The sequence below is a fragment of the Echeneis naucrates genome, chromosome 5, assembly GCF_900963305.1.
Source record: "Echeneis naucrates chromosome 5, fEcheNa1.1, whole genome shotgun sequence".
Lineage (NCBI taxonomy): Eukaryota > Metazoa > Chordata > Actinopteri > Carangiformes > Echeneidae > Echeneis > Echeneis naucrates.
The window spans coordinates 10,636,210-10,662,557 of NC_042515.1; the positions used below are offsets into that span (position 1 = coordinate 10,636,210).

General features: G+C 41.4%; 4 protein-coding genes across 7 annotated transcripts; all 4 read left to right on the forward strand.

Moving 5' to 3' along the window:
* The first annotated feature begins 56 nt into the window (after positions 1–56).
* Positions 57–10,337, forward strand: LOC115043169 (ras association domain-containing protein 1). 4 transcript variants are annotated; one of them, XM_029501398.1, is made up of 7 exons: positions 57–363; positions 1,207–1,559; positions 2,350–2,474; positions 8,346–8,450; positions 8,538–8,823; positions 8,932–9,047; positions 9,155–10,337. In XM_029501398.1, the coding sequence occupies exons 2-7, from the start codon at positions 1,241–1,243 to the stop codon at positions 9,299–9,301; spliced, it is 1,098 nt and encodes a 365-aa protein (XP_029357258.1). In that variant the 5' UTR covers positions 57–363; positions 1,207–1,240; the 3' UTR covers positions 9,302–10,337. The 4 variants fall into 4 exon arrangements, with proteins under 4 accessions (XP_029357258.1, XP_029357261.1, XP_029357259.1 ...); XM_029501401.1 differs by lacking the exon at positions 57–363 and having other exon boundaries at positions 1,435–1,551; XM_029501399.1 differs by lacking the exons at positions 57–363; positions 1,207–1,559; positions 2,350–2,474 and adding an exon at positions 5,738–6,147.
* Positions 10,338–10,453: 116 nt separating this feature from the next.
* On the forward strand, positions 10,454–12,860 carry tusc2a (tumor suppressor 2, mitochondrial calcium regulator a). The gene is made up of 4 exons (XM_029501402.1): positions 10,454–10,859; positions 11,345–11,582; positions 12,199–12,319; positions 12,414–12,860. The coding sequence occupies exons 2-4, from the start codon at positions 11,434–11,436 to the stop codon at positions 12,477–12,479; spliced, it is 336 nt and encodes a 111-aa protein (XP_029357262.1). The 5' UTR covers positions 10,454–10,859; positions 11,345–11,433; the 3' UTR covers positions 12,480–12,860.
* Positions 12,861–16,758: 3,898 nt separating this feature from the next.
* On the forward strand, positions 16,759–21,468 carry hyal2a (hyaluronidase 2a). Its single transcript, XM_029502345.1, has 4 exons — positions 16,759–16,958; positions 17,880–18,852; positions 19,394–19,483; positions 20,329–21,468. The coding sequence occupies exons 2-4, from the start codon at positions 17,923–17,925 to the stop codon at positions 20,719–20,721; spliced, it is 1,413 nt and encodes a 470-aa protein (XP_029358205.1). The 5' UTR covers positions 16,759–16,958; positions 17,880–17,922; the 3' UTR covers positions 20,722–21,468.
* A 648-nt stretch (positions 21,469–22,116) lies between these two features.
* hyal1 (hyaluronidase 1) lies at positions 22,117–25,897 on the forward strand. The gene is made up of 4 exons (XM_029502515.1): positions 22,117–22,233; positions 22,516–23,423; positions 23,505–23,594; positions 24,619–25,897. Exons 1-4 carry the CDS (start codon positions 22,137–22,139, stop codon positions 24,967–24,969), a joined length of 1,446 nt encoding a protein of 481 aa, XP_029358375.1. The 5' UTR covers positions 22,117–22,136; the 3' UTR covers positions 24,970–25,897.
* The last annotated feature ends 451 nt before the right edge of the window (positions 25,898–26,348 follow it).

The following is a 26,348-nucleotide window of genomic DNA, read 5'->3' on the forward strand; positions in this document are numbered from 1 at the left end:
CAGAAGCACCCCCTATGTGAAAGCATTCCGGATGTCGGTGCAGCTCAGTCTCACCTCACTCTCTTTTTCATAGCAGGCCGTTTCCTCCTCCACCACAGGAGCCTGACACGGATCGGAAGATGGCTTGTGCTCCGGAGCCGCAGCGGGTCTGATGCTGCCGGCTGTGTGTCCGTCCAGGCTGGGCCTCTGCTCGGACCGGAGCCGGAGCCGGGAGCTGCTGACGGGTTGTTTCCAGAGATGAGTCCCGGACCGCTCAGCTCATCTCCGTTATTCGGAAACTGTCAGAAATGTCTGCGGAAACTTTCTCTGGAGGAGGTTTTGAAACAAAGCGATCGACTCCGGGCTGTTTTCTCCACCGCCTTGGTAAGTTTGACAAAACATATTCAACCTTAAAAAAAAAACAAACAAACAAACAAAACTTTCATCCAAATTGATGTGTAGGACTAAGTATTTGAGAAATCATTCTCGTAAATCTGCCGTAAAAAGCTTAAAGTACTTCACTCTTATCTCACATTAGTGTCAGATTAGGCCTACATTTCTCCTATTTCTGATGTTTTTGAACTAAACACATGAGCAATTATATGGTAATGGTTTCCAGAGAGCAGGATTCGCTGTGTGGGACAAATTATATGTCACATGGTTACAACCATTTGTTAAAAAAAACAAAAAACAAAACACATGGATGAAATGTGTCATGTCTGGTTCAGGAAAACAAGCATTATATAACACCTAAATAACATTTATATAGAGTCATTATCATACAAATATAGTTACTGCTGCTGTATATTTACACTTAAATAGATGCCATGTAGCTTTTACCAAGTAACACTTAGTATCCAAAATAAAAGGAATAGGTTATATGACGGATACTAACCGGTCTAAGATGTTCAATATTAGTCTTAAAAGTGGTCTGTACTCTGTCAGGGCCGCTCTGATTTAAAGGAATGTTTTGTCTCCAGGTACAGTGCCAGCATTTGGATATTGTTGTAATGAATTAAAATACAATTTCTTCCAAATCACTGAATCAGTATCAACACTTTCACATGGTACCTTATTACATGGTGCAGATCTCCATGGCCAAATCAGAAAACAAAAAAATCAAAAAAAAAAAAAAAAAAAGCATCCAACTTTATGATTTCAACATCACAATATCTTCAAGTGTTCATGGCGTGTTGTTCTCTATTTTGATCTTTTCCTGTCTCACAGTGATAATGGGCCAAACCACACACTGAGTGACACAATGTCTTTTGGGGAGTTCATTGAGCTACGTGACCTGCGCACGAGAGGAGAACACTTGGAGCTGACAGCCACACATTCGCCCTGCTCACCTCCTCGCCTGGAGAGAACCAACGCCCTGAGGATCAGCCCAGGAAAGGTGCCAGACCTACTGAGTCGGGCGGGCATCATCAGAGTCCTGAGCAGCAGCCACGACCCCCCGTTCAAAGAGGAGAAGGGAGAGGGACACAATTTCCAACCCTGCAGCCACGCTCAGCCTACGTGGTGTGACCTATGTGGAGACTTCATCTGGGGCCTTTACAAGCAGAGCCTGCGGTGTGTCAGTGAGTTGGCTTATGTGGGCTGTTTGTGCATCTGAGCGTGTGAATGTATGGTTGCTTGTGTGCAACTGCATGATCAGAAATGACAGAGAGCGGAAATTCAGTTTAAGAGACAAAGCCACCAATGTGGGCAAAAGGGCTGAATGTTGGAAATCATAATAAGAATGCATGAATTGTCAAACTATAAATATCCCTTATTTTATTTTACCAGAAATAAATAGGCTGTTTGTCTGAGACAGCTGTGATGTACCTTTACAGTTTAATGGTTTAATGTTAGGACTGTAACCATCGCAAACGCATGCAACATCAAGACAAAAGGTCATCTTGGCTGCTTTTTCTGCGCAGGACTCATGCTGGAGCCCAAGTGTGCCTTATGCTTCCTTTTCATCATCTGAAAACCACTGAATTGACACTCTGGTTTGTTTAGGACAGGGAGTGATCAGGAAAAGGCTTGTTCACACTGATGTGAACATGAAACCACAAACACAACCTTTTCACTGTTGACATCAAATGCGATCATGATCAAAGACTACAAGTATTCATTATTTATACCCATTGTATGCTATATATATATATATATATATATATATATATATGCAGTTTATTTATGTATTTTGAGAAACAGAAAGACACAGAGTAAAATACAGTAACTGCTGTGGCTTTTAATGAGCAGTGTACAACATTACCCATTTACAATTGCACCCTAATATACCTTTACAGTAGAGATATTTGCAAATTGTATACATCTGTTCGGCAGCGTGTCTCTAAATTTAGGGGCTTTCTGCATTCACAGATTGTAGATTCACTTGCCATTACCGCTGCCGCGCCCTGATCCAGTTGAACTGCAGCTGGGACCGAGGCTCTGTGTCTGACCAGGCATGTATCGTGGAGCACACCATAGAAACAGACACTAATGTGGTAAGGACCCCTGTTATTATGATTGTCTATGCATTCATCACTAGTTAACTTTTTTACTTTTGCCACAATCAAAAGTGTTACTGGTCGCTATTAACTTGCATTTCATAGTTTCTCAAATACCAAAAAATTATCAATGTATTGTGCTATGTAAGTTTTTTTTTTTTATTTTATATCCGGCCAACAATTGAATCAAAAGCAACTGGACTTAGATTTGTCCAAGAAGACGTTTCGCCTCCTATCGCCACTTTTATTTTGATTTGAAAAATGAGCGAGAAAGCTGGTAGCTTCTCACTTTGCATCTCACGGTCAGCTACATTGACTGCTGCCTGATTGGGTTACCAGGTTATTTATTTTATGAAATGCTTTCAGGAACATATCAGTTGCTTTATTGGTCAAAAACAGGAAACACTTGACATGGCAATAGCTTTACGATTTTCACACAGTTCCTGTAGCGACAGAGGCTCAACACAGGTATGCCTGAACTTTTCAAAATGATTTATATTGTATCTTTTGCTGTCCTGTAGGGTAGCACTACACAGGGGTCAGGACAGATGGCAACATCAAATTTGTAAAAGGAAATAAATGGATTTAGGAAAGGGAAGTTTGTGGTGAGGAAATGTGACAGTTTATGAACGTGTTTTGCAATAACAGGCTTAGTACATTTAGTTGCTACAGCAAAGCGTCTGTTCTCAGTCCTTATGCTTTTTGTTACAGCCACATACACGTTTTGCTTTATAAAAAAAATCATCATAATATTCTTCAGTTGATATTTTTAAAATCTATTTGTAGAAGAGGAGTCTTGACTATCCGTCTCTGCACTGAAATGATGCCATTTTGAAGCGAGGGAAGTGAAGGCTGCCAGATGATGTTTAAGGCAGTGCGGTTTGGTTTCTTGATCTGTCAAGCACCTATTGCTAATCCAAAGATTGCAGGAATTTCAAAAATTCAGCAAACCTTTCACCTTAGAGTATGAAGACATTATCAGTGCTTGAGCCAGTGTGCACATATGGCCTTTTACACAGCAAAAATTAATGCTTGACATGGCAGCATAAGCACTGGTTAAACGAGTTACATTGACAATAGCTGTGTTCCTTTAAAGTGATCTAGTGAATCATAGCCCTCGAGGTGGCTCACCTCAGTAAAGCGTAGCTATAACTCATGGCATTAAAGACACCTGAATTTCTCCTGCTACAACATGCTGAAATATTTGCGATGTAAATAACCTGTTAAAAAGAAAATATCAAAACATGGCGTGGAAGGTAAGACGTGATCATTGATAGCTGATGTTCGATTGCCTGTTTTTGTCATTTTGATGTCTTTAAGCTCTACATCATTTAAAAGTGTCACTGTTGTTACAACTGTGTTAAAGTGTTCTCAGTGAACATAGCAGACTATGCATGCGAACTGATTGCTTTACACTAGGAGGCTCCAAAGTATTTCCCCCAGTTGTATGTCTGGCAATACCTCCGCTTCAGTGTATTATAATGTTGCCAGTACTATAATTCCTAAAGATCAGGCCTAAACCTTTATATGTGAGAACATTTTTGGAATCTGGAGGTAATTCTCTCTCAGTGTGTTGGCAATACTGTAGAGTTTAAATTTGCTGATTAGATTGAAAATCTCGTCCCATAATTTTATTTCAGTTACATTGTTAATGCCGTGATTTGGCTGGTTTGAAGCCTTGAGTTCCCTTGGCATAATCTTAACTTAATCTTAACACTTTGACAGTGGAATGACTGCACCTTCATCTGATTGAACCCAGGCAACTCTTGGATGTGATATAGTTGACATTTCATGTACGTGATATTACATGATGTAGTTCATGGCCACCATAGTTTCACAACAGATTCACTGCAGGAAAGTTTTGGGGGAGCTGTTTCCCTCATTGTATAATACATAAAAAAAACAGAACAGACGTGATGGAGGCACAGAGAAACTACAGAAATAGTTAAATAGTTCTTTTAATCAAAATGGCTCCCCCGATCTAAAAAAACAAAAAAAAAAAACAAGGGGAAGTACAACTTCTCATGGCCTCTTTGACAAACACAACTGCTGGATTTCCCAATTTTACTTCAGCTTTCAGTGAAACACATATATATGTAGCAAAACCTTCCTATCAAATTAACTCAAAGTTAGGTTACCTCAGCCTGCTGCTTTTATTTCATTTTCTTTTGTATCTGCCCCTTGTGAGTGCTCCGGTTTGTGGCGGTCTAATAATTGAATCTTTCATCTGTTGATTGAATGATCGGCTAATCGTTCACTAAAACTATGTAATGGATTTAGCTCCACAAATGTGAGAACCTGTCGGGTTTTCCTTGAAATGACCTTATGGCAGTTATTACAGTTACAAAAGTAAACGTGTAGGTGTTACTCTGGGCTGTGCTTAATTGTAATATTAATTTCTTACCATTTCTAAATGTTGCGAGTGTTCAAAACTCTTTTCACATCAACCAGCTTCAACAGGAAATGCTGCACATACATTAATAATAATTTGATTTAGTCTAAATTAGTTTCACGGTCACAGGGGACATCTTCCCCCCTTTAATACTTTTGAGTCCTCATCCTGATTGTAGGGTACGAACATTAACTTAGATGACATTTTACATGTGAGAGTATTTATTTTTCCTTTTTTTACATGTGCTATTTGAACTTTTACTCATCTCAGGCCTTCCTCCACCACATGTGGTATCTAACTGTTTAATTTGGCCTTGGTGGGTCTTGGTGGGTGAATGTCCCTGAGTATGGTCAATAAACACATAGACAATAGAAGAGCAGTAGTGGCAGGACCCATCTTGGCGGTGAATGGGTTCAACATCTGCACGGCCCACATGTGGTGGATGACTGTGGGTGGTGTGACTGACCAGGCTGGTCATCATATGACTGTGTGGAGTTAGCATTTTCCCCCTGCGTGCGGGTCGCCGGTTTCCTCCAGTTTCCAGATGGATAAACGTGCCTACATACAAAAGTTTGGTGCAAAAAGAAGAACACATAAATGACAGAACATTTAGAAAAGCAGTGAGTGAATGAATGAATGAATGAGGCAGCAGCATGATCTTCCATGGTGGGGATGGAGGGGGTGATGGGGGTGGAGGTGGAGGGGTGATGGAGGGGGTGAGGACGCTGGTATTTCCTCCAGCCGTCCAATCGCGGCAGTCTGCGGTGGATTTGTGTATTTTCCAAACTCAACCCAACGGACTGGGGCGGTGCCTGAGCTGGTGGTGGTGGTGGGGGGGCAGTAAGGGCGGGGGCCTCAACATCCTGTTTCTCACACTCAGCCTGTACAGTGAAAACGTGGCCGGCAGGACAGGTCTAAGGAAGAAAGTGGTCGGATTTCAGTCGCTACCGGAGACATTTCATCGAGAGAAAGCAGACAACCTCGTCGCCACTCAGCTCGAACCCGAACCCTCGTTTTGTCTCAGCCAAGCGGGACTTGTTTGATCACTTGCAGCCGTCGTACTTTCGGCCTCGTGAGAAACAGCTTTAAGGAGGAAAGATGACAGACGCCAGCAGCAGCCCAGATAAAGCCCCCTCCTTTGAGATGACCTGGGGCAGCTCGGCCAGCAGCGGATACTGCAGCGAGGAGGAGCCGGACTCCGAGTTCGAGCAGTTCTTCACCGCCCGGACCTCTTTCTTCCCCAAAGTCCGCAAGCCTCAATTAAGTGATGTGAAACAGGTGAGAGGGAGGAAATGAAAATGGCAGTCTGAACTAAATGACGGATTTCTAACATTTTAGATAGTACGGCATATATACGTATAATAGCATTTCAGATACGCCAGCGCCTGATTGCAGATATGTGATCGTAAAGGGGAAGTGGGAGCGGAAAGCGGTGGGTGATGGGCAGTTTCTGCATTTACAGACTAGTTCTGCTTTTTCTGCACTTTGGACAGACATTTTTGTGCACAGCGGCTCGCTACTCGTGGGAAAAGTGTGTGTTTGGCTCAAGGGCACCCAGGCACCGAGGGGTGGAGTTCCGGTCCGGCCGGTTTTGAGTAAACAGACTTGCAGCTTGAGTTGTCTGAACTTTGCAAAAAGGACATCAGCACTTGGAATAAGCAGAGAAAACCTTGCCCCCCCCCCCCGCTACACACACACACACACACATCAGTGCATTTTGTCAGAATTATTATTGCAACAAGCACAGACCCTGAGCTGAACTCATGCGCAGAGCAGCCAAACCCAAATGTCATGTTTTGTGACGTATTCACAGCTCAAGTTTCCAGCCCGTTTCCAACACCCATTATTCATTCCTACACTTGCTTCTCCGGTTGTGACGGTAATTTCTCAATCGTAGATTAGTCATGAGGTGTTTTGGATTAGTTCACTTTTTGGTGTTTTCGTCACCAACGCCCACACGACTGTCAGCAACTGCTCACAACAAGTCTCACTGACATTCACCCTTATAACACCGTGCTGTGGAGACGTGCTTTATTCCACATAACACAGTGTCTATGTGGCGCTCCTTTAGTGGGCAAATAGAAACACAGTTGGTTTACATGTTTTCATCCTACTGGTACAATATTGGAAAGCACCATTTGGCCCTTGCATTGATTTATTGACTTGTTAATAGCTGCACATTAACTCCACAGTCCTTCAATTTGCCTAAGGATTGCCGCCATTGATCCTGTACTGTTTGACATCGATATGAGAAACTCAGCAGTTCTAATGCTTACAACTTTGCCTTAATTATTTAGCAGTCTGTGGTTTAGCATCTAATCTCATTTGGTAATGAGATTAGTCTGGGGGGGGGTGGTCTGTGATGTTTTTTCTCTGTAATTATACAAAACTTTTCAAAACGACAGAAATGTCTGCTATAATAGCATCCACGTTAATGTATGGAAATTGATGTTTGGTGTGGGAATGTCCCTGCTGCCACCATGAGAAATTAGTTAGAGTACAGTATGGAAAATAAATTTGCGCCGCTGCAGAGTACAATTTTCTTTCTGTACAGGAAATGCCCGTGGATAGGTCTACACAGGAAAAGGCCTAATTGAGCTGATGGTCACCCAGAGGCTAGAGGCCAAATCTGCATGACTGAAACATGACTACAAGTGTGCGGTTGATGAGCCACATGACTTCACAGGATGTGCCTGTAAAACAAGAGGGGGCATTGTCTCTCCCACAGCTTGAGTGGGGAGGCTATTTATATATGAATACCGAGTTAAGGAATGCAGTGCAGAACCGTTGGACAGACTCATTGCAAACAGCTGCAAGCTGGGCTACCCCCACCTCGCCACTTCTCTCCTCCTCGTTCTCTGTACTCCTTTTACTCCTCCCACATGGAGGGATTGGAGCAGTCCAATGTGACTGGGCAGAGCTGACATCATCATTTTTGCCCTTGCTTCGTTGTCAGGAAGTTGATAGTCTGATGCAACCGGTGCTCAGTGTCAGAAACTGAGCTTCACAAAAAGCCCCTAAATTGCCCCCTTCACTAAAATCAGGGGGTTTTACAACTCCAACCAATCCCTTTTTTCAGTGTAGTAAAATTCAATATTGATCTCACTTTTGGTTTTCATCTGATTCAGGGGCCACACTGTGAAACCACACACATCCTGAAAAATTTATTGACATATAAAATATTTTCAAAACAAAATTCATGCTGTCATGGGAGTTCACATGAGATAAAAATTCCCTTGTGAAGTGAATTTTCTCTCAGGAGGTCTAAATTTATACATAGTGTTTTCATGATTGGATGAATATGAGATATTTTTAACAATGCAAATCTTCATAAAACAACTTCTCTCAGAAACTAATGTCATACCCCACACTCCAGCTGTAGGTCTCCACATTGTCCTTCTCTTCTGTTGTGGTTTTGAGGAGAGCACTGACATCTGGTGGTTTAACCCTGTAACTCTCCCACTGTCTCCTTTTAGGATGAACAGATCGAATGTGGAAAGCAGGAGCTGACCACTGCAGATATTCAGCAGAAAGTGAAGGAATACAATGCTCAGATCAACAGCAATCTGTTCATGAACATGGTGAGTATGGATAATTACACCACACCAAGGCAATTTATTGGGAATGTCTTTTCTATTCAGTGTGCTGCTGTTATTTTTAATCACCAGAACAAGGATGGCTCCTACACTGGCTTTGTAAAGGTGCAGTTTAAGTTGGTGAGACCTGTGTCAGTTCCACATCCAAAGAAAGGAGGCCACGATGCTCCAGGGAGGAAGGCTAGTGGAGTGAAGCGCCGCACCTCTTTCTACCTGCCAAAGGATGCATCCAAGCACCTGCACATTAGCTCACGCACGTCTGCTCGTGAGGTCATTGAGGCTTTATTGAAAAAGTTTACTGTGGTGGACAATCCTGGCAAATTTGCGCTGTTTGAACGCAGTGAGCGTCATGACCAAGGTATAGCTTCTGTTTTATTACATTTATTTCACATTTAATTCCATTCGTAGTATAGTTGTTTTTATCTGTTGCTGTAATATTCATTTTGCTTTTTTGTTTGTCAATCAGTTTATGTTCGCAAGCTGTCTGATGACGAGCATCCGCTTCGTCTGCGTCTAGCTGCTGGGCCCAATGAGAAAGTCCTCAGCTTTTTGCTCAAAGAAAATGAAACTGGGGAAGTCAATGTGAGTGCAAAAGGAACAAGAGACTAAGATATTCAAAACGCACATTACAAACATGTTAAATTAATGTTCTTTGCATTTACTAAGACCGTTTTCCTCCTCATTTCCAGTGGCATGCCTTCTCCATGCCTGAGCTAAAGAATTTCCTGCGCATTCTGCAGCGTGAAGAGGAGGAGCACATCAAGCAGATAGTGCAGAGATACGCTCTGGCCCGCACAAAAATGCAGGAGGCGCTGGCTGGCTCCACCCCCGGCTGACACATCCCTGTCCGGGGTTAAACGTGCACCTCTTGGCTGGACAATTGTCTGAAGATTACCAGTCATTGCTGCATCCAAAGATCCCAGAGAAGACAACTCAAAACGCCTCTTGGGTGAACGAGAGAGTGAGACAGGGCGCAAGACAATGAGAGAGAGAGAGAGCTAGCGCGAATGTGCGTGTGAAGTGATGCGAAAGATGAGAAGTGCCTTACACCTGGAGAGTCTGATGTGCCTGTGAGAATGAGTTGAGAGACATGAAGACTGGCAGATGAGACAGCGGTTGTGTCCCTATTTGGGTGTCCTCTGATAATCCCATACCTCAGCTATGTCACTTTAACGTTTAAGAAAATGTCTTCTGGCACTGCAAGCTGTTAAAAGCAACCCTTTTGTGGGTTTAACGTGACTGGAAAGTGCAAGAACTGTGTTATGGTTGAGCAGATAATCAGTTAAAAATCTGAAAACATGATTTTGTTTATAAAAGACCAATAACATGTGAAACACGCCATTTCAGCCTTCAATCAGGTCCTCAGCAACCTACCATGAAAAGCATAGTTATATTTAACACATTACTCAACGTCATATTGACATTTCTATCATGTAAGTTAAACACATTTGCTCTGGTAAGGTATTTAGATTTTCATGAAACCAAGTCTCAAAGGTCTGCCATGTCCTCTCTACACCCTAATAGGTGCAACTCATTCTTTTATTTTCTTTTTTTTGTGAGTATGGACATTTGTATGCAATTATGAATGTCAGAGAGCAATTTCCAATTCACTCGGGTTGACTGGAAACATGAATGAATATTGGTATATATGTGTTTCACTGAAAACGGTTAGTCATTCCTTATATCTGTTTTTTTTCTGTCCTCTTCCGTTTTTCCACTTTCATTGTATCCATTAATGTACAGTTTTACACGTTGTAGCAAGCTTCAAAATATGTGACAAATGTGCACTGCGATCAGTAAAGAATTTTCTTATTTCTGACAAGTTCCTGTAATTTTTCAGAAATCACATTATTAAAGCTAAAGTGAAATATCTGTTTAACGTGGCTGTGGGTGCGTCTTTAAACGCAACAATTCAAATCTGCACTGTTTATGTATTTTTATCCGGCAGTCATTCGCACAACACAAATGGTGATCTGACGGGAAAGGGACTGCTAAAAAAAAAAAAAAAGATCTGGAGGTCGGCTAGCTGTAGGAGCTGGATGAGTCCGATCAGTGGTGGTGAAGCAGCTTCACGGATGTCCGGTGATCTGCTCACTGAAGAAGAAGAAGAAGAGTCCGCTCAGCCGCCGCCGGTCTGTCCGATCAGCTGATCGCCTCAGCTCAAGGACCAAAACAGCTAACGCTAGCTTAAACCTAGCTGCCATTGAAAGGGTTATGACAGGAGAAGACTGTGTGATACGATGGGATATTAATCACACGTACATCACGACTGTAGTGTTTTTGGTGGTGTAGGTCGATAATAAACCCGTGATTGTTCGGCTGACTGAGCTCAGCATCGTCTCTGTAGTGCGTCAGTACCTGAAGCTAACGAGGCTAACTCACTTGAACGTCCAGGTAATGCTATTATTAGCCACACCGATAGAGTATCAAACTGTGGCGCTACGACCGATAGATTACATTTATCGGGTTTTAAAACTGTCCGTGTTTAGTTGTTGACACAGAACTGTAATCTCAGACATACATCGGGTGACTTGCTTTTCTTGGTAGCTTTTTAAATGGCTCAGACGGTTAGCTAGCTGGCGTCCGGCACAGCTAGCATAACGCAAAAATGCATAAACACGACGCCCCGGAAGGGTCAGTTTTAGTGAATTTAATATTTTTTATCATGTTTAAATGTAAGCCAGGCGTGAGTGGAACATGGTCTTTCAGGATTGAAGTGTCATTCATTACATTTGCGTCAGTGCTAGCTGTGTATTAAATCAGGCATATCTCATAATTCATCAATGAGCTGCTAGATTTAACAAGTTGTCCCACAAAGAAATAGGATCGGACAGTGATGTCGGGTGTGTCTCCTCTCTTTGTGCACCATCACTTTTCAGATCCTGGCCTCGGTGAGGAATTGAGATCATCTGCTCATCAAGCAGACTGCAAGCTTTAACTGGAGGCTAACTATGCCTTACCTCTGAGGATGGGAGGAAGTGGATCCAAAGCCAAAGGAGTCTGGCCTTTCTCAGGCAGTGGAGCTGGAGGGGATTTATCCACTGAGGGGAATGAGCAGTCTTTGGCTCGTCTCAAAGGTTCCAGAAATGCAACACCGTTTGTTTTTACCAGGAGGAGGTAAATATATATGTGTAACATTGGAAAATGGTAAAGGGCCGGGTTGCCCAAATCACATCAGGTTTTCCCTCAGATGCTTCATGGTGTGTATCCATGCAGGTAGCTTTGGTTTATGCCAAATATCCATGTCTAGGATTTCTGACACCCAAATGCAATGAGGGGGAACGGCTGTATAAAAGAGGTACTTTATGACACTATTATTATAGTTATTATAGTGGAAAATTGAGCGGTAACACAACTTGAGGCCTGGGAGAGATGGCAAATGATATACAACAGAGGTCCTTGAGTGCACATTGGCATTGCTGCTCATGGTCAGAGCCCTGACTGCAAGGTCACAAGGGTTCCCCAAACAGAATATCCTTTGTAAATGCTCAGCAGCTCTGTTTGTTTATAGAGATAATGTCCTGGTTCCTCAGGATAATCCACACTCTGTGCAACCAGCACTTTGTTCCAGCAATGTCTGTCCTTTTAAAGAACTTGGCTCAATGTAACAAGTTCACAGTGAGGCACATCATGTTGTCTCTGATGGGGTCCAACAGTCCTTTTCTACCACATGGTTCTAAATTAATGACCAAATGATCTTTTTTTTTTTTTTTTTTTATTGCTGTGTTGGCAGTTCTTTATACTATGATGAAGATGGTGACCTGGCCCATGAATTCTATGAGGAGACAGTGGTCACAAAAAATGGCAGAAAAAAGTCCAAGTTGAAGAGGATTCAGAAAAATTTGATTCCACAGGTCAGTTGGGGTCAAAATGATGACGTGAATTAAAGATATTTTGCCCAAATAGTAATTTCTGTACAATTTGAGTGTTGTTTGTTTTTTCTTTCAGGGAATCATCAAGCTTGACCACCCATGTATTCATGTGGATTTCCCCATTATCCTCTGTGAAGTGTGAAGAATGGCACAGGGCCAATCTAATATGAAGTGCAGCCACAGGTACTCCTCTCAGAGCAAAGTCTTGTTCTTACTAGAGTCGAGATTGAAACTGTGGCCTGGAGAGAAAAAGGAACATTAAAACTGTCATATTAAATTGGTATATTGAATTAAATGTTACACATTTGAATTCAGCTATGGTCAAAGTGCCCTATTTCCAAAAATACTCATTTTGATATTCACAAAAGTAGTGATGGTACAGGTTGTGTTTCCACTACCCAGCTGATATGTAAGCAGTTTTAGAGGATACACCAGACCAAGTTGTATTCCTCTCCTGAGTTGCTTTTGCAGGGAAAAAAAAAAAACAAAACATCTTTGATGTGAAAAGGCTGTAACAATTTAATGCCTTCCGCCAGATGTAGAGTGTTAGACTCTGTATTTATCTTTGTATGTGTACATGTGTGCACTTAGGTTTGTTTGAGCAAATGTGTGTGAGATGGATGCAAGATGTAATTACAGATTAGGGGATGAAGGATTGTGAATTTAATTGTATATATGGTCGCATTCTGTATTGTTATGTCTGAATGTGTCACAGTAACTACAGCTCAGACCTGCACTAGTGAACATAATGTACTGTAAATACTTATAGATTTCTTAGTTTGAAATACTTGAATAAATGGTTAACTGAGCTGAATGCCTTGAGTCAAGAATCTTTTTTTTTTTTAGTTTGTAGGTAGTTTGTAAATTTGCGGTTTTGTACATCCAACTTTGGTGGAACACTAATGAGAAACTTCACATTTTAAAGCATAGTCCAACATTTTTTTCTAGCTTTTCTTCTCAAGAGTTAGGTAAGAAGGTTTGTAACCAAACCGTGGCTGTGTTATTGATCTTCCAACTTAATCTAAAAAGTGAATAAATATAGTAGCCTAAATATCAAACTAAGCACCAGTTTCCAGATATCTGGAGGGAACCTTTAAGAATGAAATCTGATTGTACGCATGCTGTGATATTTATAACTCATTCAATCGGCTGGTGACTTTTAAACACATAGCTAGCCTAACCCTAACCCTCTTCAGCATTTCCATGACAGCTCTAAGTATAACCCTGACATCTGAAGATTCTGGCTTATTTTTAGCTTTTCTTCATCGGCCGCCTGAATTTTGCCACCTCGGTGAGCTGAAAGGCTGCTGTGTGCATTTGTAGCCAGGTTTGTTTGTTTTGTTTTGTTTTGCTTTTTAATTTAAAGATGAGGTAACCTGCAGATTTTACCTTGAAATACAATTAGCGCTTTGTACTTCAATAACATGTAAGGTAGACAACCTCTAGATGGCAGCAGGAATCTACACCACACTGTAGTGATTGTACCCAATTGAGTTCTCACTTATCAGTTTATTATAATCCCAGTTAGACCTTTCAAAAGATTGAAATCATAATTAAATGAAATTTTTGAGTTAAAAAATAAAAAGATTTTGATACTGATCTAATGAGGCCAGTTGTAGTCATGTGGCACAGTATCAAAGTTGCAAACATATTTCAGTGTGTACAGTTGAAATCTTAGCAAAAAGTGGGTAGAGCTTCCTGTGCTGGAGTTCTCTGGTTTCTGTAATTGTGTGGAATGTGCCCTGGTGTGTTTTTGGGCCAGAGGTCAGACGCTTTGATATATTTCCTCTCCACTAGTCTTTGATGTCTTGCGCGTGGTCTGTCCCCACTCTGAAAGGATGTACTCTCTTTTCGAATCATACAATCTTCATGAACAGGAAACTTTATAATCCATGAAATGTGCTCTCTCTCTTATATACTTTTTGTTCTTATTCTTAGGGCCAATCTGTTTGTGGATGACAGAGATGGGCAAATGATACAAATGATCAGCAGCCTGGGAAAACATGAAAACCTACTTTGAGTTACAGACAGTAAAATGGACCAGTTGAAACTGTACCAGGAGAGAAAAAAAACAGTGCTCAATGTAGCTCATCTGATCTGAGTTTAGTTGGATAATGTTACTTAATATTAGGGTGAAGTGTAATCTACATACTGCATGTGGCTGATGGAGAAACAAGTAGTTCTCTAGGAGGACTGATAGTCCTGTCCTTTGTATCTTATCGCAGGAATGGATAGATGACAGTAAATGAGTCAGTTTAGATACAAACAAGCAGTAAAATGCATGTCAGTACATTTTGGCAGTTTCCACCCATAATTCACTTTTTCTTCCGCAAATTGTTTTCATTTGGTCAGTTGAATTAAGTAATAACCTAGTTAAAGCCAAATCTGTTCCAAGGGAGCTTCCTTCATTCCAGTTTACTAATTCACACCATCCTCATATATCCTCATATATTGCAATTTCTCAATGGTTGCTACGCACATTGAAAGTGACAAACTGTGTTTCCAATTTCCCTGCCATTGTTTTCGCTTCCTGGCAATCTCTGACTTCTGCTGATGTAATGTTCAGGAGACAGAGGTCAAAAGGAAGATGAACCCACAGGGAGGCAGAGCCATTCCTTTGTTCCTTTCCTTCCATCTCCATTCACATGAGCTGCGTATGGCCCACATTTTCCTCAAACAAACCACAGAGAGGGAGAGAGAGAGAAAAAACTGATGACATACAGAAGTGAGTCAGCAAAACCTTTAAAAACAAATGGCGGAATACACTCTGGCACAGGAAAACATTTCACTTCCAGACCCCCACCTCTGCCCGATCATGTGTTTGGACATCCTTAAGCTCACGTGTATCTGCAAGGCAACTATCAGAACGCCATTCTTCAAAACCCACCCACTGACTGCCAGGCTCAAGCAACCCTTTAACACAATCTATCACAATCTGACTTTGGGGATGGACACAGGTTGTGAAATTGGTCAATTATGTGTGAGTGTGTGTCCTCTGCTCTCATGTTTTCCCCACACCTAACCCCAGCTCTGCACCGTCCTATCTTCTGTACTTGGCGACTTGACAGCATGTGGAACTTGGTTATTTCACTGAGCCATTGCCAGCGGCTGTCATCACATGCCTCAGGCAGCAGTGACATCTGCATGCCAGATGCCTTGTGCCCACCGTCTGAAGTGTACTCTGAGCCTTAATGTGGGGAGAGAGAGAGGAAAAAAAAAATCTCAATTTAAGTGGCAACATATCAGTAAAAAAGAAATGTATTGAAAAAGACCTGTATTCATCATTTGACTTATATAAATGAGCTGCCAGAAAAATGTACTCCATAACAGGAAAAATAATTATTGTAATTATTATGATGATGAGGAATAGTGGAACATCATATTTGAATTGAGCTGTACAATATATCGATGGACAGGTAGCTACTAAGTACTGAATTATGTAAAATTTTCTAGGCCCTTTTCGTTCAGCATTTTTGTGTCTATATTTTCTATATTTTTAGCTCTACTTTGCCGTATTTTGAAAGCAAACTACTTCTGAGAGCATTAACTTGAAAACTTTGTTTGGTTTCTGTACTTTTACTCAGATGGAGTAGTGAACCCAACACTTCAGAGACTACTTTAAAAAAAAAAAAGGTTCATATTGTGGGTCCCTCATAACCAAACCATTTTTCCAAAGTGAGAGCAAACTACACAAGAGATGCAATATTTGTAGCCTTTGTGTGTTTTGTCTGTCTCTTCTTATTGATTTGAAGAGCAGTGGTCAAAGACCAAGTGTTAGATATTTCTACCCTCTCTTCTTTTACGATATTTTATTTCGAGAATATGATCACAATCTGAATCCCATGACAGACTGATAACCTTCCACCTGGAAACCACCTTCACACGTTGTGTGAATGTGTTGAATCATTACTCCGAATACGGTGTTATTTATAGGCCACATTTGATTGTAATTGAGAAAGGACACCGGAACAGAGGCATGAAATGGTGATGGTGGTGTTATTTTTAGGACAGGGCAGACTTGGCCCCCTGTGACCTCCCATGAATCTTAACATTGCTCTTTACAGTAGATCCGTTTCGCAGCGTGGTGGCAAACTTCTTGGACGGATTCATTCCGCGCTGGACCGGGACGAGAGGGGGTTGTGTTTAAAAACGAGACACTCACACGACAGAATTACAACTAAACTGGACTTTTCTTACAATTTGAGTAATATGGGGAGTTGTTAAATCGTTTTAGATACACCGGAAGAGTTTTTCAGATGTTCCGCATGCTTTGTCAACACCACCACCCCCCCATTTTCCCGGCGTCAATGGAACATCCTGAAAAGTGGCCTGGCCCTAGCAGCGGGCGAATGGAAGCTCCCACCGTCGCAGGGGGTAACTTCAGTGTCCGCACTCCACTGACGGGCCGAAGTTTGTCTGCCGGGTTTGGGAACATAACTCGCATGCCCAAGCTTTTTTTTTTTTTTTTTTAATTCGCCCACTTCCCCCACCTTCGTCATTTTCTCATCGCAAAAACAATGTTCACTTTGACTTTTTCCAATTTGTTGTGAGGCGACACCAAAGCGCGGCTTGAAGGAGCGTCTGGGGTTTTTTTGGGGAATGCTTCAGTGTGCCAGTGAAGGTAGGTCCGTCCGGCTGCTCTGCTTCAGATCATTCATTGCTTATTTAAAAAAGAAAGAAAAGGGGGCTCGTCAGTTTATGTAACTAACAAAGGTTAAATGTTGTGGTCGGTGAAGTTCGGAAGAGCCTGAGAAATGTGCACATCCATTTGGAGATGCTTTTTTTTATTTTAAATAGTTGTCAGGTAGTTGATTAAAGTAGAGCCGAACATAACAATGTATTTTATTGTTGAGAAACTTTTGGTGGAAATGAAATAAATACATTCATTCAGGTTGTGTATTAAAGTATAATTTTGAGTTAACTAATTATTTTCTTTCATACTTTTGAAATATTTTCTTCCTACTCCAATACATTTATTTGACAGCATCAGTCGCAAGTTATTCAGACGACTGATATCCTTAGTTAAATAGTTATCCATGTGCCTTTATATGGATTAAACGAGACAAACCGCACCAATAAAGTGATGTAGAATGAGCACACCAATAATTATCCTCCAGTAACATAATAAATGTCTGTGAAATGATTAGTTCTGCATCACATTTTTAACCTAGGTGTATATTGATGCTGATGCTTTTGTATGAGGTAAAAGTTTTGAAGGCAGAACTTTCTACATTCTGGCGTTGTTTACTTAGGTGGAGTGCCATTCCGTCACTTCTGATTACTATGAATGATAATATGAGACAAATAGCAGACAAAACAACTACAGTTTAAACTCCTCTGAGTTACAGAGCAGAGTAACACGCCTGGTCAACTCACATCTTTGTAACAGAAAGCCTCCAGCATTTAGTAACTATACGCTGACAAGTAATTTTTAGAAGTGAAATACAAAATACAGCTAGCATTTGTTGAATTAATGAATGGAAAATGAAGTGCCAACGACTATATAACTAAACAAAGAAAATCTCTCTTCTGTGATCTGCAGAGCTGAGAGTGACGGCCCTTTCTGTCAATCCACATCTGAAGACATGTTTTGCTGGACTTTGTGTGACTGCAGAGTACTGTTGCTGATTGTTCTACTGTGCGATTGCCTCAGTGCTTTGGGCCTAAAACCTACAAGATGGCCACTGTACTCCCAAAAGCCTTTGCTCCTTGCGTGGAATGCCCCAACTGAAGACTGTGCCCCGAGGCATGGCATTCGTTTTCAGCTGGACCAATTCCAGATTGTGGCCTCACCCAACGAGGCCTTTGTCAAGCAGAACCTTACCATCTTCTACAAGGACCGCCTAGGCTTGTACCCCTACTTTGAGCCCGATGAAACACCAGTGAACGGGGGGCTGCCGCAGTTGGCCAGCCTCACACAGCACCTGGACAAGATGCCCGAGAGTGTGCAGAAGTATATCCGTGAACCAGGAGCCAAGGGTCTGGCAGTTATTGACTGGGAGGAGTGGCGCCCACTATGGATACGTAACTGGGAAACAAAAGATGTTTATCGCAGGCATTCTCGTGAGTTGGTGCGCCAGAAGAACCCGAAGCGGCCGTCAGAGCAGGGGGCGAGAGTTGCACAGCAGGAGTTTGAGATGTCCGCCAGGAAGTTTATGCTGGAGACTCTGAAGCGAGCCAAATACCTTAGGCCCAACCAGTTGTGGGGCTTCTACCTGTTCCCTGACTGCTACAACCACGACTACAGGCACACTCTGGAGAACTACACAGGGCGCTGTCCTGATGTGGAGGTGGCTCGAAATGAGCAGCTGAAATGGCTGTGGACTGAGAGCACAGCCCTCTTCCCCTCCATCTACATGGGCACTGTGCTGCGCTCCTCGACCTCCGGACGGCAGTTTGTCCGGAACCGAGTGAAGGAGGGAATGCGTTTGGCGTCATCGGGTGATGGGTTGGCACGTCCTGTCTTTGTGTACACCCGGCCCACCTATGCCAACTCTGTGGAGAAGCTGACTGAGGTGATGCTCTAACTTTAGAAACTGCTGGCTTTGAATTTGGGTTTTGTTTGTTCTCCAGATTTTTCTCCTTTTTTTTTTTGTTGTTATTTTTAACAACACATTAAGCCATATATGACCACTTAACACTTCAGAAGTGGATGCAAAATCTTTTCACGCGCACTGGCTCTAAAGTTTAATACTACCGCTCACTCCCCGCTCTCTTTTTCCCTGATCAGAGCCATGCTTTTTCCTTATCAATGGCTGCAGGGCCTTCCTGCTCTGGTAGCAGGCAGACACACCAATAGTGCTCATTTGTATGAGAAGGCAGGATGGGTGTTGGTCAAGTTGAAAATTTCACTAACACCCTATAGACTCATTCCTTAGAGGATGAACTGATAAGAGCTGGTAATGTGTTTGTCACGCGGCAGCTTATGAGCCATTAACATTTTGACCCGACTAAACTTATGCTTGAAAGTGTCTTTTCCCTCTGTTTGATCTGCATTCTGAAAAATGGAAAAGGTTAAATGCAATTGGGGTTAAAATGCTGGGATATCTTTTACAGATGGACCTTGTTTCCACCATCGGGGAGAGTGTGGCTTTGGGTGCAGCTGGAATCATCCTGTGGGGAGATGCAGCTTATGCAAGCAGCAAAGTAAGTATCCACACACTTATTATAAAACAGTATTAATCACTCAGGCACAGCTCACAAATTAGCCACAAACGTCATCGTCTAGTAAGCTGTGACCTGCTGCTCTTGTCCGTCGTGTCACTTGAGAAATAACAGTTATTCCTCTGGGCTACAGTTCGAAGACAGTGGCTTGAGTCACATGAATGTCACATTTTGGCTCATCTGTACTAAGATCTCAGATCACACAAATACCAGATATGAACAGCTCTTCTTTTCATGGTTGAGAAGAACCAGCTGCATTGTAGTGTTTTCTCTCCAGGTCTGGTTTGAGTGGGTTGCTTTTGTCTGAAATGTCTTTGTACAAATATCCACAGGAAATGACCTAGCACAAACAAAAAAAAAAAAAAAAAGGCATGATGGACAAATACTCAGCGGAGCTGCTTCTCTTTACTCTGCTTTGGTAAACAGTTTTGGGACCAGTTCCTTTAATTTGATCTTTGTGGTGGGAGAGGAGGAAGAGCACATTTTAGACACCCTTTTTGGGTAATGGATATGACTTTTTCGGAATATTTTTCTTTATTTTTGATTTACAGATTGTGAACAGATGCCTCACAATGAAAATCGAATGTGATCTGTTATGAACAGTCAAGATTAGGTTAATTTTTCAAATAAATTTATTGTTTAGAGAATAGAATATGTGGCTCAAACAAAAAGAATAACAATGAATGGAAAGAGTCCAAGTTAATCAGCAAGGCTGGTAAAGTTACCTGAACCTTACACCCATGAGAGTTTGAATAAAAAATAAGCTCAGTTTCACTTTGAATCTTGACCTAGTTGAGTGAGTAAATATTTTTTTTCCCCCTTTCCAGAACAACTGCCACGACCTTAATGTGTACCTGCAGGGTCCACTGAGTCAATACCTCCTGAACGTCTCCACGGCAGCTGAGCTATGCAGCCAGGTCTTGTGTGGTTCTCACGGCCGCTGTTTGCGCAAAAACGCAGACAGTGATGTTTACTTGCATCTGGATCCCCTCACCCACAATATGACCAGGGTGAACGGCAAGCTGACCGTCACCGGTGAGCTTGGCGAAGCTGCAATGATGGGTTTTCAAACTGATTTTCAGTGCCAGTGCTACAGTGGCTATCAAGGACAGGGCTGCGATGAGACGGACCCTGTATACCAGAGAGGGACATCAGCTCAAACCGTGGCATCAGCACTGCAATCTGTGGTCTCACTGATCGTCTTGTTGTTCCTCTACTAATGCAGCATAAATACAATTTATGTATTGTATGTATGTTATGTACGTATAGGCACAGCTGCATATAAAATGGCAGGTTGAGAGTTTTTGGTAGTCACTTGCTGTAAATTATGGATGGCACAAAGTGAATTTTTTTTTTTTTTTTAAAACACTGTGGAATTTGTAAAGCTAGAATTGTTTATGACTTAATCTCTTTTTAAGCGACGGAGAGCCTGCTGGAAATAACCTTGTTTACATTTTGCTCTCAGCTTTCTCTCAGTCACTGTTTCCCAAGCTGTCAAATTCCATGTTACTCATAGAGAGCACATTTTTGTTTTGTTTTGTTTTGTTTTTTTAAGAGATGTAAGAATGAGTCAGTCATTGTGCGATGAAAGTAGAATTGATGCACTTAAATCTGATAAGAGCACAATGTATTTTAAGTGCCTGATTTTTTTTCTCACCACAAACGCTTTTTTTTTTTTTACTTTTTATGGAAGCAATTAAAGTTCTACTATTTATTTTAATGTATTTTATATGATATTTGATTGTTTTTATGTCCAAAAAATGACTACTAATTTTCTCTCAAAACACGGACATTGCTCCATTTATGCCAAAAACTACAGTCAGCAGCTATTCAGAAGCACAAACATCCTACACAGATGTAAAGTACAATGCAAATTTTCAGACATGTGCGCTCCACAGTTTTACTAATATTAAGGCCTCTGTCTTCATGCTGTTTCTTAAATTTTGACTTTTAGTTAAAGTAAATAAACCTATTATATTTTACCTCTTGTGTAATATTTCTTGGGTCATAACATCCAAATAAATGCTTCAGTTTCAGTAGGCCCATTGCACCCTTTGGTGATTGGATCTCAACTACAGAACAAAATAACCCGAAGGGTCACACGAAGGCAGATGTTTTGTCCACCAGCATTACAAACATTAGTAAGGTTTTTAGGTAGTTTTGCCAATAATGCAGGTATTTTTTGTTCTTTGCAGTCAATAGAGATGAAGTTTCAGGGAAAATCTGTGTCACAATTAGTCACAGAGTGGAAGCCAAACCAGCTAGTCCTCAGAGAGGAACACATTTTACAGGCTGCAGTCTCATGCCCCCCTCCCCATGTAATTATAGGGTGCTGTTAAGCCCAAAGTTATTTTTTACTACTTTTAAGGGTTGAGCAGGCATATATTTAAATTTTGAGATGGCGGAGTTCATTATGAGGTTCTTTTTTGTTTGTTTGTTTTTTTGAGAGAGACATTTGGAGTCAAACTTCTCAAAGTTTATAAAGAAACAGATTATCTCTGTCAAAGATACTAATAGGATGAGGTTTTAATATGCCTGTGACTTTAAATCCGCCTGACCAGGGAAATGATTTGCATCTCTTTTTTCATTGGCTGCTGCAAAACCTGTGAGCAGTTCTGACTTCCCCTTTTCTTGTATGTTTCACTCTGATCATGAGACCTCTGTTTGCACACTCAGGCCACAAAGTCTAAGTACAAATTCCTTTTCAAAATCCACATCCAGTGTGTCATTAGGTAAGTTAGTGTTTGTGGTTTTACTCATTGTAATGCTTAATGATTTGGTTCAAATGTAGGAAAACAGTATCATTTGGGATGACATGGAAAACCATGCAGGATTAACAGACAGAGCAAACATGTTAGATCCAAACCTGAAACTGTTCAAAACTGGAAAGAGGTGGTATTTTGATCAGTGTGACAGAGTGTGACTGAATTGCAAAAAATGCATTGTTTTTGCCATGACCCCTTGTGCAACACAGATCTGAAATATTGGCTGTGTCGTTGTTCACTTCTTTGTAGAGATGACTTCATTTCTTCCCAAGATGCTGCCGATCTTAAATCTGATCAGCTTTGGGTCCGTGCTGCATGTGGAAACATCACCTCTCTCCCAGGAGCCTTTCCTCACTGTGTGGAACGCCCCCACTGCCAGGTGCCTCTCTGAATATGGCGTGGACCTCAACTTGGAGATCTTCAACATCGTCCAGAATCAAAACCAAACCTTTATGGGGGAAAACATAACCATATTTTATGCTGACAAGCTTGGCCTGTATCCCAGGTACTCCACCCAAGGAGAGGCTGTCCATGGTGGAGTCCCGCAGAATGCCAGTCTTGAAGAGCATCTCAGACGCGCTTCAGAAGATATCCGCACCTCTATCCCCGACACAGATTTCCCGGGCTTGGGTGTCATAGACTGGGAGAGCTGGAGACCTGTATGGGAGAGAAACTGGGACAGTAAGGAGGTGTACTGGAAGGCATCAAGGGAACTGGTGAGGTCTGAGCATCCAGACTGGAGCCCTCAACAGATCAATGCTGAAGCCCGGCTAAAGTTTGAGGAAGCAGGAAAGAAATTCATGGAGGCGACACTGAAACTTGGGCAGGAAGAAAGGCCCAATGGATTGTGGGGTTACTATGGTTTTCCCAACTGCTACAACTACTATGACAAAAGCGTCAACTACTCAGGGGAGTGTCCACCAATTGAGATAAAGAGGAATGATGAGCTGTTCTGGATGTGGAACAGGTCCTCTGCTCTGTATCCTGACATCTACCTCAGCCTGGGGCAGCGAGGCCTCGGCAGGGAAGTGCTCCTCTATGTTCACCATCGTATCCTGGAGGCCATGAGAGTGGGAGCTCAGGCGACTCCACCCACCCCACCTGTGTTCCCCTACGCTCGCATCGTCTACACCTACACGTTAGATTTCCTCTCTCAGGCAAGTAGAAGTTTATTGGACTCGGTGCTTTGAACATTTCCATCATGTTTTTGTATCCTTAGTTTTTTTTTTTTCTTGCAGGAGCACCTTGTCTACACCATTGGAGAAAGTGCTGCTTTGGGATGTGCAGGGGTGATCCTCTGGGGCGACCATGCCTTTTCCAAGTCTCAGGTACTGTAACTAACAAATCACTGAATAAACACCATGCTCCCCTTCAGGGTCTTATTCACTTTCAGCTGTACATTTTAGGGACAGACTGAACAGTGAACATGAAAACTTTGATGAAATATATCAAAATTTTGAACAATTAATTGTTTAATGCGGAGTATTTAAAAGTTATGGCCACTCATATTTTTGTTGTTTTTATGAAAAGGTGTTCTCAAACAATGATTATGCTATTTTATCTATCTTTGGTGATTTTATGAGATTGATCTCGATGACAGTGATGATAGTTGGAAACGATTTAAGAGGGGAAAAAAAAAAATGCTTGGTCTACTGGAAAAGAAAAATGTTATTTTTGATGGATTTAAACTGGAGCTCACGCTAATAACAGCTCATGAAAAGACCAAACAATTGTTTCAATGCTTTCTCTGCCCAAAGCTAATTACATACAACTAAAAACATACACCTCAAAACACAGTCTACGGTTGTCTACTGTACAATTAAAATAAACAGCTCAGTAATTCTGTAAACACCCGAAACATTAACAGGACTTACATCAGTGTGAGAGTTTTCCACTGCAGGTTGAAGCACGTTTAGACCTGTGGTGGGTATTTATGGTATTGATAAATCAGAATCAGCAGTAGATGTTCACAGTATTTAAGGCACGTGTCAGAATAAGCTATATTTGCCAACACAAATGATACTTAGTAGGTTAATAATGTCACCGGGATTATCCAATGAGACCGCAGCGTCAGTTGGACTTTATATTAAGTATAATTTTTTTGCTGCAGATGGCTACTTTGTTCAGCCCAGTGAAAACATGTTTAATTATGCTCAGGCCGCTGGGGTCATATGACATGCTGCCCTGCTGGGGCACAGGTCTGTTTTTTATTAGTGTTGCCGTTTTACGCATTTGCAGTTGGGTATTTTTACTAGCCCATAAAGTATTTTTGTCACTCAAACGGAGGTGCCCATTATTTAAAGTTGTTTAAACCTTTCTGGTGGTAATTCACTTCCTTTTATCTCCTCTCAGGCAACATGTGAGGCTACCAAAGCCTACATTGATGAGATCCTGGGTCCTTACCTGGTGAATGTCACCTCAGCGACCACCTTGTGCAGCCGGATCCTGTGTTCCTCTCAGGGAAGATGTCAGAGGAGGACTCCGGGCTCAACTGCCTACCTCCACCTTGACCCCGCTGCATGGAAGGTAGTGCCAGCGAAGAAGAATCCAGATGGGAGGGTACATTTTAGAGTTTTAGGACAAATGAAGCCACAAGAGGTAACATTCATGAAGTCTGAGTTTCAATGCAAGTGTTTGCCTGGATGGAGTGGTGAGAACTGCTCAATACCAATCAAGACACAGGACTTTCCTCAAAGGAACTAGTCAAGCAACAGTTCTTGGCATAATAAATTATGGGAAAGTCTGAGAAAATGCAAAATTAAGCTGAGCAGAGGTAGGCGGAGGCTTATTTGGCCCAGAGATAGTTTTCTGCATGACTGTACGTGGTCTCCTGTGAATATAAACTTGCCAGTCTTTGACTAATGTGTTTTCTTTATTAATTGATTTTGTAATTTTAGTTTATTTATAAAGGAGATAATGTTGCAGGTTTTATAAATAGACGCCCTGTTTTTTAATGCACGCAGACTTATCGTTTATTTGGAGGTGAACATGGATTAGACTAAATTACGAGAATGTCACATATCAGCCTGAAAGTTCCTTAAAGTTGCCCTCAAACATTTTTACAAGTCACGTCACTTGGACGTTTGAGTTTCTCTGTTTATATACAAAACAAATGCAACGTTTGATGCATGAAGATTTCAGTTCAAGTGTACACCAAACAATATATCAGACACTAATGACCATTAATAATCATCATCATTATTATGCTATCAGTGAATTGATAAGCAGCTACACTTGTTTTGCGGCTAAACAGAAACTTGAGGAGCAGATTGTGGGACGTGAATATGCTGCCAGTCTTGGTGATGCTTTCATGTCCATTACAAAACCACTTACAGCAATAAAACTGAGTCCCTTAGAGCAGTTGGTTTTGAGCTTGCGTGTGAGTCCATTAGAGGAAATAGACTCCATGATTAACTTCCAATGACTTCACAGGGAGACATTGTGACTTCCGACTTAAGAAACAACCTTTCAGGGGCTTAATAAAAGATATTTTGAAATATCTCTCTTTTTTTTTCTTCTTTTGTATTTAATGCCTTTCATTGTGAAGATAGGTAGTCTGAAGCAGCACACTCTTGAAATCTGTATAATTTCATATTATGCATATATATTTACTGAGAATTCCTTCATTCTAAGGCCAACACAACTTGTGGTAAAGTAAAATTTTGTTTCGTACATTGTTGTTTTGTTTTTTTTAAATACTTCTACTCAACGACATCACAGCAGCAAATATTTTGTCCTTATTTTTGTCCTTAATAGAGTCATCTGTCATTTATTATACATTTTTATGTTAGCATATCATCAGGCAGTAAAAAAAATATTGCCAAACCAGCCAGTGATGTCTACAGCAATTAAAGGTGTCTTCACATTGATGAAATACATTAAAAAGCTACTTACATCAGTAATAATAACCCAGTAGTAGTAGTACTTTTTTTATTGGAAGTCTTTGAAGAGGCCATTTTACTTCTAAAGTAAAGATTTTACTTGCAATGTAGTGTTTCTATGGCCCTACTTCTGTAAAACTAAAGAATTTGAATACTCTTTTCTCCCCTGTCTGGGTGGAGCAAGGCCATGCCGAGGCTTTC